This window comes from Piliocolobus tephrosceles, chromosome 2 (assembly GCF_002776525.5).
Source record: "Piliocolobus tephrosceles isolate RC106 chromosome 2, ASM277652v3, whole genome shotgun sequence".
NCBI lineage: Eukaryota > Metazoa > Chordata > Mammalia > Primates > Cercopithecidae > Piliocolobus > Piliocolobus tephrosceles.
Window position 1 is genome coordinate 116,973,310 of NC_045435.1, and position 15,578 is coordinate 116,988,887.

The following is a 15,578-nucleotide window of genomic DNA, read 5'->3' on the forward strand; positions in this document are numbered from 1 at the left end:
TTCTTAAATACAACCCGTATGTCTAATACACTGGCAATGCAGATACACTACGTGAACACAACGGGGATGAAGATACATCTAAGAGAACGAGAGGCGTTAGGCCTGCTGGTAATCAAAACGGCCAGCTAACTGAACTAGTCCCGTTTTCTATCCCCACAGCAAACAGAGTTAACTAAAGCACCACTTGGAATCCTCAACTCGCAACCCTAAATACACCCAGACTTAAGGATGCAAGGCCACTACAAAGCTCTCAGTAGACGAGTCTCTCGTCCACACCAGGTGCATCTACTCTATCGCCTAAGGTTCCTTCTCGGACCCTACTCTGGCCCCTCGGGTCCCCGCACCGCCATACCTGGGTACCCCCCGAGTCCTGCGTCCCCTTGCTTCGCCCCCACCCTCATCACTTCGTCACTCGCCCTGAGTCACCGGAGCCGCCCGCCCAGCCCAACCCGCCTACAACACCTCCAGCCCCTCACCCTCCCCTCCTCCCTGCCGAGTGAAGCCGGCCTGTCCCCTCCCGCCCACCGCCCTGCCCCAGGACACTCACCCGCGGTAGTAGGCTTTCACCCGGACCTGGTGGGAATGGTCCCCGCTGCCGCCGCCTGCGACCGTGTGGGACATGGTGCTGCTGTCCCTCTGAGTCGGCATCTCCTCACTCCCCCGCCTCAACACTGGAGGCCGGGGGTGCGGGGGGGCGCTCCGGACCCCGTGGGGGACTCCGCCGCCCGCGCCTGTAGGAGAGCCGCGGCCGTCAGCCCACCTACCTGCCCACCTCGCCCGCAGCGCCGACCCAAGGGTCGCCTCGCCGGAGCAGCCGGAACCGCGCGGCTCCTCCCACTCCCCGTAGGCGCCGCCGCCTCTATAGCCGCCCGGGCCCTGGACACCTCCTGCGTCGGTCCCTCCCACTTCGCTCGCTCCAAAGGCCCACATTCCGGGGTAGGGCGGGCGCAACCATCTAGCCAGCTCAAGGAGCCTCAATGCCGGGCTGAACCATCCTTACGGGGGCAGAGAAAGGGGACAGAGGGAATGGGAGACGCTGCTTATGGCATCAAACACGCCGAGAGGGGTGCTTTCACGCGAGCTGTGAAAGAGACAATGACCAGCTCTAGATCACTAAAGTCTCTTCCCTGCAGGAACAATGGTAGGGACAAATTCTACGACACCTCACCCTAGCCTCGCAACTTGGTCACGCCTGCGGTCGGCCGACTTGGCACCCGGGATAGATTTGCGTGCAGGTTTCTGGGATTTGGAGTCCTCATGGGATTCTGGGACTTGAGGTTCCTTGCGCGTAGGGTTCCGCGCATTCCCGCTGATGAAGTCTCTCTCTCCAGCGTGCTTCCTGGAGCTGTCGGGGTGGAAAACCTGGATCTAGCTTGGGCATCTGAAGGTCCTGGAAATGACTGGGCTTCCTCACGTTCTAGACTTTATTATCTGATTAAGTCTCCCATCTTCTAATTGCATAAATCGTCTAAATTATACATGTCTTTTTGGGGAACAAGAATTTGGTTACCTGCCCAGAGTAACCTCTTTTATGGAAATAATGTAATAACGTATGTAACAAATATAATAAAGGAAGAAAGTCAACCAGAAGATATGATGAAAAACCGATTTTTCTTATTTGGGGGCCCCGATATCTAGGCCCTTGTAGACTGCCCTTGCATGGAACAAGAGCATAATGAATACTTACCCAATCAAGTCAGTCAATCCAAGAGCATTTCATTCTGTTAAAAACTGGCTTGCCAAGGATTAGAAAGAATCATCCTTGTAACCTAGTCTCTGACTTTCCTAGGATCTTGGCTCTGACACATAATTTACACTGCAACTACAGGTAGCATGAATCCAGCCCCTGCGGCAGTCCTGGTGCTGAACGAGTTGGAATAATCAAAGAAATAGCTTTCTTTACGATGATAAAATAGGCTTGGGGGACTGAGTCATCAGTTATGTGTGACACTTTAGCGTGGTACGACATCCTCCAACTGCTACAGACTTGGATTATATACTCTTACTAAAAATTCCCCTTGAGTCAGGCAAAGTGCTACATGCCTGTAGTCCCAGCCTTTGAGAGGCTGAGGCAGGAGGATCACTTGAGCCCAGGAGTTCAAGGCCAGCCTGAGCAACATGGTGAGACCCCATCTCTTAAACAGACAAACAAAAATCCCACTGAAAACTTGGTATCAGGTTTTCAGCAATTGGAGACCTGCATCAGCATGTTTAATATGGAGGGATTAACTATGGAATATACATTATTTCTAGTGGAAAATTTAGCAGGCTTGTGACAAATTTGTAATGCTGTAGAAGAAGAAATTTATGTCATATAGGGAGTGAAAATGTATAGAGAAATGAAAGGTAAGACATGGAAAATGTTCTTGATCTTGATTCCTTAACATTTTGAAACATTTTTTTGTTTTAAAGTCTATCTTTTCTGATAGTAATATAGCTACTGCAGCTCCCTTAAGGTTGCTGTTTAGATGGTATATCTGTTTTGTTTTGTTTTGTTTTGTTTTTTGAGATGGAGTCTCATTCTGTTGCCCAGGCTGGAGTGCAGTGGCATGATCTCGGCTCACTGCAACCTCCACCTCCCAGGTTCAAGCGATTCTCCTGCCTCAGCCTCCTGAGTAGCTAGGATTACAGGCACGCACCACCATGCCTGGCTAATTTTTGTGTTTTTAGTAGAGCCGGGGTTTCGCCATGTTGGCCAGGGTGGTCTCAAACTCCTGACCTCAGGTGATGCGCCTGCCTTAGCCTCTCAAAGTGCTGTGATTACAGATGTGAGCCACCGTGCCCAGCCAGTATATCTTTAAAAAAAATTTTTTTTTTTCTTTGGCCGGGCACAGTGGCTCACGCCTGTAATTCCAGCATTTTGGGAGGCTGAGATGGGCGGATCACAAGGTCAGGAGATCAAGACCATCCTGGCTAACATGGTGAAACCCCGTCTCTACTAAAAATACAAAAATTAGCCGGGCGCGGTGGCAGGCGCCTGTAGTCCCAGCTATACGGGAGGTTGAGGCAGGAGAATGGCGTGAACCGGGAAGGCAGAGCTTGCAGTGAGCCGAGATTGCCCCACTGCACTTCAGCCTAGGCGACACAGAGAGAGTCCGTCTCAAAAAAAAAATTTTTTTTTAACTTACAATCTGTTTGCATCTTTCAATCTAAAGTGTATATCCTGTATAATATCACACCATTGGAACTTGTTTTGTTATCCAGTCTGACAATCTCCATCTTTGATTAAGTTATTTAATTTGGCCAGGCACAGTGGCTCATGCCTGTAATCCCAGCACTTTGGGAGGTCGAGGTGGGTGGATCATTTCAGGTCAGGAGTTCAAGACCAGCCTGGCCAACATGGAGAAACCCCGTCTCTACTAAAAATACAAAAATTAGTCGAGCATGGTGGCATATGCCTGTAATCCCAGCTACTCGGGAGGCTGAGGCAGGAGAATCTCTTGAGCCTGGGAGGCAGAGGTTGTGGTGAGCCAAGATGACGCCACTGCACTCCAGTCTGGGCGACAGTGTGAGACCCTGTCCCAAAAAAACAAACAAACAAAAGTTATTTGGCCGAGTGCAGTGTCACACCTGTAATCCCAGCACTTTGGGAGGCCAAGGGGGGGGGTGGATCACCTGAAGTCAGGAGTTCAAGACCAGCCTGGCCAATATGGTGAAACCCTATCTCTACTACAAAAATGAGCCCGGTGTGATGGTGGCCACCTGTAATCCCAGCTACTCAGGAGGCTGAGGCAGGAGAATCACTTGAACCTGGGAGGCAGCGGGTGCAGTGAGCCAAGATCACACCATTGCACTCCAGCCTGGGCAACAAGAGTGAAACTCCATCTTAAAAAAAAAAAAAAGTTATTTAATTCATTTAATTTTTATGTATTTATGTGACTGGAATTTCATCTGCCATTTTACTCTTTGTTTTCTATGTCTCATGTGTTTTTTGTTCCTCTGTTACTTTTTACTGCTTCCCTTTGCATGAATATTTTCTGGTGGATGATTTTAATACCTTCAATGACTTTCTAAATATACATATTTTGAGTTATTTTCTTAGTAACTGCTCTAGGGCTTAGATTATACTTTTTTTTTTTTTTTTTTTAGATGGAGTCTTGCTCTGTTGCCTGGGCTGGAGTGCAGTGGCATGATCTCGGCTCACTGCAACTTCTGCCTCTCAGGTTCATGCAATTCTCCTGCCTCAGCCTCCTGAGTAGCTGGGACTACAGGTGCCCGCCACCACGCCCAGCTAATTTTTTGTATTTTTCAGTAGAGATGGGGTTTCACTGTGTTAGCCAGGATGGTCTCGATCTCCTGACCTTGTGATCTGCCTGCCTCAGCCTTCCAAGGTGCTGGGATTATAGGCGTGAGCCACCGTGCCCGGCCCTAGATTATACTTTTTAAACATATCAGGATCTACCTCAAATGTATGCTAATTAATTCCAATGAGATATAGAAATATTACTTCTATACAATGATTCCTCCCTCCCATATTGCTAATATTTTTGTAATATATATTACATATATATGTTACAAACCAGTTGTTATAATTATTTATGTAATTTTATTTTACATATTTTATTTATTTTACGTATTTTAAAGAAGCTAAGACAAGAAAGCAAGCATATATTTATAGAGCTTGTTATGTTAACCTTTTTATTCACCATTTCCAGTTCTCTTCATTTCTTTTTGTAGATTAGTTACCATCTGGTATTATTTCCTTACACCAATACAGTTTTATTCCTACCTGCCTTCTCTGTGAAGTTATTGTCAAATATGTCACATATCTATATGTTATCGATCCAAAAATACAATTATATTCATATGTGAATGAGTTAAGGAAAGAAAGGAGAAAAAATATGTAATTATACACACTTGTAATTATTTACATAATTACCTTTACCACTGTTATTTTTTTCTTTTCTTTTTCCATGTAGATTTGATTTACTGTCTGAGGTAACTTGCTTTCAGCTTGAAGAACTTCCTTTCGTGTTCTTACGAGGCGTGTTGGCTCACAGCAAGTTCTCTCAGTTGTTGCTTATCTGGAGATGTCTTAACTTCGTCTCCATTTTAAAAATATAGTTTTGCTGGGCGGGGCGCAGTGGCTCATTCCTGTAATCCTAGCACTTTGAGAGGCCAAGGTGGGTGGATTGCCTGAGCTCAGGAGTTTGAGACTAGCCTGGGCAACACAGTGAAAGCCTGTCTCTACTAAAAAAAAAAAATACAAAAAATTAGCCAGGCATGGTGGTGTGCACCTGTAGTCCTAGCTACTCGGGAGGCTGAGGCAGGAGAATTGCTTGAACCCGGGAGGCAGAGCTTGCAGTGAGCCAAGATTGCAGCACTGCACTCCAGCCTGGGCAACAGAGTGAGATTCCATCTTTTAAAAAAATAAATAAATAAAAAATAAAAATAAATAAAAAGATAGTTTTGCTGAATACAAGATTCTTGGTCATGTTTTTTTCTTTCAGCACTTTGAAATATCTGCTTTCTGGCCTCCAACATTTCTGATGAGAAGTCAGCTATTAATCTTACTAGGGTTCCCTTGTACATGAGCCATGTTTCTCTTGCTGACTTCAAGATTCTCTTTGTTTTTCAACATTTTGTTCTTGCCATGTCTGTGTTTACATCTCTTTGCATTTATCCTACTTTAGTGTTTGCTGAGTTCCTTAGATGTTTGTTTACATTAAACTTTTTCATCAAATTTGGGAAGTTTTCAGCTATTATTTCTTCAGATATTTTTTGTTTCTTTTTCTCTTCTATCCTTTTGGTATCCCTTTATGCATATATTGGTGCACATAATGGTGTTCCACATTTCCTTGATGTACTGTTCATTTTTTCCCTCTCTGTTCTTCAGAATATATTCACTGATTATGTCTTCTGCTAGTTCAAATCTCGTGTTGAGCCCCTACAGTGAATTTTTTTTTTTTTTTTTTTTGAGACACAGTTTTGCTTTTGTCACCCAGGTTGGAATGCAGTGGAGCGATCTTGGCTCACTGCAACCTCCACCACCTGGGTTCAAGAGATTCTCCAGCCTCAGCCTCCCGAATAGCTGGAATTACAGGCATCCGCCACCATGCCCAGCTAATTTTTGTATTTTTAGTAGAAACAGCATTTCACCATGTTGTCCAGGCTGGTCTCGAACTCCCGACTTCAAGTGGTCCACCAGCCTTGGCCTCCCAAAGTGTTGGGATTACAGGCATGAGCCACCACACACAACCAGATTTTTTATTTCTGTACTTTTCAACTCTAGATTTTCTATTTAGTTCTTTTTTGTTTTAAACTTTCTCTTTATTGATATTCTCCATTTGGTAAAACATTTTCATCAGATTTTTCTTTAATTTGTATTTATTTATTTATTTAAGATGGAGTTTTGCTCTGTTGCCCAGGCTGGAGTGCAGTGGCGTGATCTTGGCTCACTGCAACCTCTGCCTCCCGGGTTCAAGTGATTTTCCTGCCTCAGCCTCCTGAGTAGCTGGGATCACAGGCGCTCACCACCGAGCCTGGCTAATTTTTGTATTTTTTAGTAGAGACAGTGTTTCACCGTGTTGGCCAGACTGGTCTCAAACTCCTGACCTCATGATCCACCCGCCTCGGCCTCCCAAAGCGCTGAGATTACAGGTGTGAGCCACCGCGCCCAGCCTCTTTCTTTAATTTTTAAAGCAGAGTTTTCTTGAGTTCTTTAAATGTATTTATAATAACTGCTTTGAAGTCTTTATCTGCTAGGCCCAATATCTGTGTCCTCTCAAGGCAGTTTCTGTGTGAATGGGTCACACTTTCCTGTTTCTTTCTGTGTCTTATAATTTTTTTGTTGTACACTGTACATTTCCCTCGCAGCAACTCTGGATACTGACCCCTGGCTCCAGGGCTTGTTGTCGTTGTTGTTTGCTTGTTTATTTGTTTAGTGACTTGGCTAGACTAGTTCAGCAAATCTATGTCCCCCACAGTGTGCGGCCTCTGATGGTGTTCCTCAGAAAAGTACAGTTTTGCAATTTTCTGTCACCCTGACTCTCTCCTCCTCTCCTCCTCCTTCCTCAGGGATGACAGTGGTTTTGTTTTGTTTTGTTTTGTTTTGTTTTGTTTTGTTTAGATGGAGTCTTGCTCTGTCACCCAGGCTGGATGGAGTGCAGTGGCGCAATCTCAGCTCACTGCAAGCTCCGCCTCCCGGGTTCACGCCATTCTCCTGCCTCAGTCTCCCAAGTAGCTGGGGCTACAGGCGCCCGCCACCATGCCCGGCTAATTTTTTTTTTTTTTGTATTTTTAGTAGAGACGGGGTTTCACCATGTTAACCAGGATGGTCTCGATCTTCTGACCTCGTGATCCACCCGCCTCGGCCCCTCGAAGTGCTGGGATTACAGGTATGAGCTCCTGTCCGACAGTGGTTTTAACCAGGTTCTCTGAATTTCTTCCTCATCTCTCTGTAAAGTTTTTGGATGGTTTATCTTTGTTAATATCACTCCCAGCTGTTAGCCTCTACTAATTACTAGCTGATTGCTCCAGTGTTTTTGACATTGTCCTGTGGCATAAATTGCTCCACAGACTGATCCAACAGTCATTGTTTATTTATAATTTTCACAAGTTACGATTATTTTCCTGGGGAAAATGTCTACTGAGTTCATCATGTCTTCGTACTGGAAGTGCTCTGACGTTAATTTTTAAAGTCAATATGATATAGTTAAAATAGATATAAGGCAGAAAGAATTATGCATACAGGATGATCAAGGCACAGAAATTATGTCATTTTTGGTAACAAAATACTGGAAACTCTTGCGCTGTCTTTTTAGTTTAAAGAAAACAGGATTGAGTAAAAGGGTATAAAAGGAATCTTGCAGGCGGGCGCGGTGGCTCATGCCTGTAATCTCAGCGCTTTGGGAGGCCAAGGTGGGCGGATCATGAGGTCAGGAGATCAAGATCATCCTGACTAACATGGTGAAATCCCGTCTCTACTAAAAATACAAAAAAAATTAGCCGGGCGTGGTGGCAGGCGCCTGTAGTTCCAGCTACTCAGGAGGCTGAGGCAGGAGAATGGCGAATACGGGAGGCGGAGCTTGCAGTGAGCTGAGATAGTGCCACTGCACTCCAGCCTGCGGGACAGAGCAAGACTCGCTCTCAAATAAATAAATAAATAAATAATAATTTTAAAAAAAGAACCTCGCATAACATTAATCATATCTTCAGGAAATTTGGTTTCCTTTCTACAAATTCGGCTGTTTTACCAAGAAAATAGCTAACCAGAATAGGCAGACCTGTATATTCAGTCTTAATTAACTTTACCAGTATACCATGCAGCAAGGATCAAATATAAAAATGTGTTTGCTATGTTCCTTATATCTTTAAAATTTTGCCACTGGCTCCTTGATGACTGTTTCTTAGCTGAGAATCAAATGATATAAAATGGGGGGCCGGGCGCGGTGGCTCAAGCCTGTAATCCCAGCACTTTGGGAGGCCGAGACGGGCGGATCACGAGGTCAGGAGATCGAGACCATCCTGGCTAACACGGTGAAACCCCGTCTCTACTAAAAATACAAAAAAACTAGCCAGGCGAGGTGGTGGGCGCCAGTAGTCCCAGCTACTCGGGAGGCTGAGGCAGGAGAATGGCGTGAACCCGGGAGGCGGAGCTTGCAGTGAGCTGAGATCCGGCCACTGCACTCCAGTCCCGGCCACAGAGCAAGACTCCGCCTCAAAAAAAAAAAAAAAAAGGAAGCCAATGGTGGACACTTTGAACAAGCCTCACAGCCCATTTTATTTCTGCTGTACTTAAAATGGTGCTTACTTAAATCCTCAACTTCACAGAAGCCTGTCACCCTTAACCCAGCATTCTTCAGCGGTTACACAGAGCATGTGATAATGTCATAAAAAGGAGAGAACAGTATTTAGCTACAAGTCTTAATTATTTGAAAGGATTTTGTGATCTTGTGGAAATAAGCATTGGGCACTGGACTGAATTATTCTTGCCATTGCTCGCTGTGATACCTTTAACAGGAGAAAATTAATGAATTGATGCTCATTAATCCCATAGGTTTAAGAGATTTTAAATATTTTGGCCAAGATTCTCATTTTATAATCATCAGAGTGGTTGTCCTAATGTGGAGCAAAGAAATAACCTAGTTGGAGAATGGTGAATGAGAAAATAAGCAATAGACACAGGTCCTGTGTGATTTTTTTTTTTTTTTTTTAGACAGTCTCGCTCTGTCACCCAGGCTGGTGTGCAGTGGCGCCATCTCAGCTCACTGCGACCTCCACCTCCTGGGTTCAAGCGTTTCTCCTGCCTCAGCCTCCCGAGTAACTGGGATTACAGGTGCCCACCACCATGCCCAACTAATTTTGGTGTTTTTAGTAGAGATGGGGTTTCACCATTTTGGCCAGGCTGGTCTTGAACAGCTGACCTCAAGTGATCCACCCGCCTCAGCCTCCCAAAGGGCTGGGATTACAGGTATGAGCTGGGGAGCCCAGCAAGTGATCATTTCTTTCTTTCTTTTTCTTTTTTTTCTTTGAGACGGAGTTTTGCTCTTATCACCCAGGCTGGAGTACAATGGTGCAATCTCGGCTTACTGCAACCTCCACTTCCTGGCTTTAAGTGATTCTTCTGCCTCAGCCTTGCGAGTAGCTGGGATTGCAGGTGTGTGCCACCATGCCTGGCTAATTTTGTATTTTTAGTACAGACATAGTTTCTCCATGTTCATCAGGCTGGTCTTGAACTCCCAACCTCAGGTGATCTGCCTGCCTCGGCCTCCCAAAGTGCTGGGACTACAGGCATTAGCCACCGTGCCCAGTCAATCATCTCTCAATGCAATCATGCATTGCTTAATAACAGGAATATGTTCTGAGAAACTTGTTGTTTGGTGATTTCATCATGGTGTGAACATTGTGTGTAGAGTGTACTTACAGAAACCTTGATGGTACATCCTCCTATAAACCTAGACTAAATGGTATAGCCTATTGCTTTTAGGTTACATATCTGTATAGTATGTTACTATAGCGAATGCTGTAGGCAACTGTAACACAATGGCAAGTATTTTTGTATATCTAAACATACCTAAACATTAAAAAGGTAATTCATTGCACTATAATGTTAGGATGACTATGGCGTCACTAGGCAATAGGAATTATCAGGTATGGACCACTGTCCGGTATGCAGTCCATCATTGACCAAAATATCATTATAAAGCATAGGACTATATCATATTAATTGTTTTACTTAAGCTTCAGGGCAGAAGCTGTGACCAGAAATGACCAAAACTTCTTACTGGAGTTTTGACAGCTGAAGTTCATGAGAGAATTTCGTTTTTTTTCTATTAATTAATCTTACTGAGTTAGCATAGATAGCAAACAAACACATGTCCCCATGACTTCCTTGCCTCCTTTTTTCCCTTCATCTCCTATCCTCTTCACCAGTCCACTGATGTTGCCAACTTTATCTGTAAGCCATCTCTGGGTACTCCCTTCACTCCTTTACATTATAGAGAGTACTTTTTTACATTATAAGGGAGTACTTTATATAGACTTTTTAATATTATAGTTATCCAATCTTACATTACAGATGATGACATACAGCAGTTTAAGCCTTAATCTGTTTTGCCTTTGAAATATAATTGCTTTACTTCGAATTTATTTATTTATTTATTTATTTTTGAAACGGAGTCTTGCTCTGTCACCCAGGCTGGAGTGCGGTGGCACGATCTCGGCTTCCTGCAACCTCCACCTCCCAGGTTCAAGGGATTCTCCTGCCTCACCTCCTGAGTAACTGGGACTACAGGCACAGCGCCCCCATGCTTTGTTAAGTTTTGTATTTTTATTAGAGATGGGGTTTCACCATATTCGCCAGGCTGGTCTCGAACTTCTGACCTCAGGTGATCCTCCCGCCTTGGCCTCCCAAAATGCTGGGATTACAGGCATTAGGCACCATGCCCGGCCCTTTACTTTGAATTTAAAGTAATATAAAAAATTGATGTCGTATGTTCCCTGATAATCACAGAAAGGGGAGTTCATTTATTGATGCCAGTGACACATATCCCTGTCTTTATATACAGAGGATCCACTGTTTATCCTGAAATGCCCACCCTAACTCAATCCCCACTATCCTTGCCTGACTTTCACTTTCCTTCTCTAGGAACTATTGACAAACTAACCTTTACACCCAGGCTGTTGGGTGTCCATTATCTTCACTCTTTCTCTTCCTCTGTAATCTGTGTATACACCAGTTACAGTACACATTGCATAGTATCATAGTACTTTCCTTTTCTTTTCGAGATGGAGTTTCACTCTTATTGCCCAGGCTGGAGTGTAATGGCGTGATCTCAGCTCACTGAAACCTCTGCCTCCCAGGTTCAAGTGATTCTCTTGTCTTAGCCTCCCAAGTAGCTGGGATTATAGGCACCCGCCACCATGCCCAGCTAATTTTTGTATTTTTAGTAGAGACGGGGTTTCACCATGTTAGCCAGGCTGGTCTCGATTTCCTGATCTGGTGATCTGCCCACCTCTGTCTCCCAAAGTGCTGGGATTACAGGTGTGAGCTACCGCACCTGGCCTGTACTTTATTTTCTTGTGGGCACATCTACAAAGCTGAAACTGTAATTTGTTCATCTTTCTGCCCCCCATACCTAGCACATAATAGGTGTTGAATAACATCTGTTGACACTGAACAATACCACTTTGCTACATTTTCCTTATCTGTAAGATAAGGGTAATAACATTCTTTATTTAATAAGGATTTCCTGAGGTTGGATTAATTGTTTAATTCTTAAAATGTAAAGTAGGACAGGTGGGTGCAGTGGCTCATGCCTGTAATCTCAGCACTTTGAGAGGCAGGTGGCTGGATTACATGAGGTCAGGAGATTGAGACCAGCCTCACCAACATGGTGAAACCCCATCTCTACCAAAAATACAAAAAAATTAGCTGGGCATGGTGGGAGGCGCCTGTAATCCCAGTTACTTGGGAGGTTGAGGCAGGACAATCGTTTGAACCCGGAAGGCGGAGGTTGCAGTGAGCCAAGACCACGCCATTGCACTTCAGCCTGGGCAACGAGAGCGAAACTCTGTCTCAAAAAAACAACAAAAAAAAAACAAAGTAAAGTAGAACAATGTTAATGAAAAAAAAAAGAAGTGAAAGAAGAGATTTGTTTTACTGAACCACAGATGGGGGATTCCATTAACCAGAGGGAGGAGTCAACAGTTAAAAAAAAAAAAGAGTTATGGAACACTCATTTAATGAAAGCCACTGAATACTAAAAGAAGTCTAAGAAACCTCGAGATAATTGACTCTTACAGGGTTAACTTGTGTCAAGCACTACGCCCTCTCCATTTTTTTCAAGAAAGTTACAATCCAGAAGTCATGTCAGGTCACATACCAGTGAAGAGAAAAAATGCAAAATAGTGCCAGCTATATGTCAGTAAATTAGAAATTGCAACAGCACATAAGTCTACCTCATCTTCTTTGATAACTCTTCTTATTTTCTTCGAGAACCCGCTTGTGTCGGGCTAGACTAAAAGGCACAAAGTAGACTAATAAAATGACATGCTGAAAGAGTTTGTACCATGTACATGGTCACTAACAACAATCAACCAAAATATGTAAGCCACCCTCCAATTTAAAAAGGCAAACCTGTTTTTGAGGATGGCACATTCAATGGAAAATGTAAACCTAGTCCAGAGTCAGTGGCTTCCAGCACTTTGGGAGGCCCAGGCAGAAGGAGCCTAAGAATTTGAGACCAGCCTCACCAATATGGTGAGACCTCGCCTCTACAAAATAATGTAAAAAACAAAAACAAACAAACAAAAAACATTACCAGCCTGGACAACATGGTGAAACTCTGTCTCTACAAAAAATAGAAAAATTAGCCGGGGATGGTGGCTCGCACCTGTAGTCCCAGCTACTGGGAAGAATGAGGCATGAGAATCATTTGAGCCCGGGCAGCAGAGGCTGCGGTGAGCCACTGTACTCCAGCCTGGGCAACAGAGTGAGACCCTGTCTCAAAAACACCACAAAAACATTAGCCAAGCGTGGTGGCACGCTCCTGTAGTCCCAGTCCTTCCCTATAGTCGCCTGGGGAGGCTGAGGTGGGAGAATCACTTGAGCCACAGAGGTGGAGGTTGCAGTGAGCTGAGATCGAGTCATGGCACTCCAGCCTGGGAGACAGAATGAGACCCTGGCTCAAAAAAAAAAAAAAAAAAAAAAAAAAGAGAGAGAGCGAAAGAAAATATAAACCTATTTTAATAGTATCCCTGCTACAGCCCCTCACCCACCTCCACAATGGCCTCCTTCAATTATCGAGTTCTCTCCCACAGCCTCTGGAGTAAATGCCTCCCCCAAGGAAAGTTGCTAACTGCTCCCCCGACACAGAAGACTAGCTCATTTTCTCCACCACTTCCGCCTATTTCCTAATGGACTCAAGTGTTTTCATACTGAATTTCTGCTGACCTTGAATTGAACTAAACTATATCCTATTTTGGGCCACAGATAAATCACGGGGAAAGTAGAGTTCATAGTCTGTGATGATTTTCTGGCTGCCTAATCACATATACAATGTCAATGGGAATAGCACTCTAGAGATAAAGCCGGTTTAGTTCACCTGCACCCTGTGCTTTTCACCCCATGACTCAAGCAGGAGATATTTTACTGAATTGGATGGCTTCCTATTCTGGATAAGAATAACAAATTAGGAAGCCCTCTATAATTAAATTATCCAGGGCTCCATACACTGAGCCTTTTAAAGCAAAGCTCCCATTGTCATTAGGTGCCTCAAGCAGGAGGCAGGAATCTTATATTTTAAGTTCTTTGTGGCACACGGAAAATTGTAGAAACTCAACCAATATTAGCCTATGGTTTATGTACACTTGAGTATTAAAATGAATCTTAATGTGATAGGAGGGAACCCAGCAACAACAAGCAGAGCAAGTCTTTATTTTCTGCTTGCCTTGTTGATTTAAAGCTGTGACTCGGAAAGTTAGTTCAGCCTGCTGAGTAGTCTGTGTCCTCAAGTCAAACACAACTCTTACGTAAGTGACTCTCCTTTTATGTAACTTGAAATATTTCAATCAGAATCACAGAATGGTAGATATGACTAGCTGGAAGTTACTCTATGTTGTCTATGTCAGTCCTCTCATACTTTGCTATATATACAAATAAGGTGGGGATCTTTCCTTCCTTCCTTTCTTCCTTCCTTCCTTCCTCCTTTCCTTCCTTTTTTTGGATGGAGTCTCACTCTGTCACCCAGGCTGGAGTGCAGTGGTGTGATCTCGGCTCACTGCAACCTCCCCCTCTTGGCTTCAAGCAATTCTCCTGTCTCAGCCTCCCAGATATCTAGGATTACAGGCACCTGCCACCACGCCCAGCTAATTTCTGTATTTTTACAAGAGATGGGGTTTCACCATATTGGTCAGGCTGGTCTTGAACTCCTGACCTCAGTGATCCTCCCCCTTTGGCCTCCCAAAGTGCTGGGATTACAGGTGTGAGCCACCATGCCCAGCCTAGGTGGGGATTTTGTTAAAGTTCAGGTTCTGATTTAGAAAGTCTAGAATTGGGCCCCAGATTCTGCATTTCAAACCAATTTTCTTTTTTTCTCTTTTTGAGATGGAGTCTTGCTCTGTTGCCCAGGCTGGAGTACAGTGGTGCGATCTCAGCTCACTGCAAGCTGTGCCTCCCGGGTTCATGCCATTCTCCTGCCTCTGCCTCCCGAGTAGCTGGGACTACAGGCGCCCACCACCACACCTGGCTAAGTTTTTGTATTTTTTAGTAGAGATGGGGTTTTACCATGTTAGCCAGGATGGTCTCAATCTCCTGGCCTTGTGATCTGCCTGCCTCGGCCTCCCAAAGTGCTGGGATTACAGGCGTGAGCCACTGCACCCAGCTCTCAAGCCAATTTTCACATGATGATGCTGCTCATGTGTCGATTACAGTTTGAGGAGCAAAATATCTAGGCTAACTCCCTTGTTTTATAAATGAAGTCCAGAGAAGTGAAACGACTCTGTGATTTTACATTTGTTTCAGTTTTTTTATTCATTAACATAATTTTAAAATAGCATAAATTTGAAACAGGAACTGATTTCTGGGAGAAGAGAAAAAATTTGTAAGTTCACAAAATTCTTAGTTTTGTTATTTATTTTTTTATTTTCCATGATCTAAAAACATGCTAATAGCATTGTGCTAGATTCACTGTCACAAGGGTGTCACTTTAACCCACAATAATTTGTTCTTATCATAATCAGTTAATAGGTTCACTGTATTTCCACAGATGTATGACAGTGTACTGAGCATCATATCATGATATACTCATCCTTTCTCATTCTGCCACCTTTTATTTAATCTTAATTTTATATTTTAACTCAAACAGTTCCAGAGATTATACTTATGTTCAGCAAGGATGCTAGATTATTCCATTATTACAATAGGAGGCTAGATAATTCCATTTCTTTCCCTTATCTCCTAACTAGGAAGCACACTTGAGATAAAAAGACAGGCTGGGCACGGTAGCTCACGCCTTTAATCCCAGCACTTTGGGAGGCCGAGGCAGGAGGACCATGAGGTCAGGAGATTTAGACCATCCTGGCTAACATAATGAAACTCCGTCTCTACTAAAAATACAAAAAAAAAAAAAAAAAAA

General features: G+C 44.0%; 1 protein-coding gene across 1 annotated transcript in view; it reads right to left on the minus strand.

Annotated features, from left to right (window-relative positions):
• PRKCI (protein kinase C iota) overlaps positions 1–888 on the minus strand; it is an 87,567-nt gene extending 86,679 nt beyond the window's left edge. The window contains exon 1 of the mRNA XM_026454904.2: positions 548–888. Within this exon, the coding sequence (XP_026310689.1) occupies positions 548–648 (101 nt within the window). The 5' untranslated portion in view covers positions 649–888. The remainder of the gene's footprint in view (positions 1–547) is intronic.
• Positions 889–15,578: the final 14,690 nt, after the last annotated feature.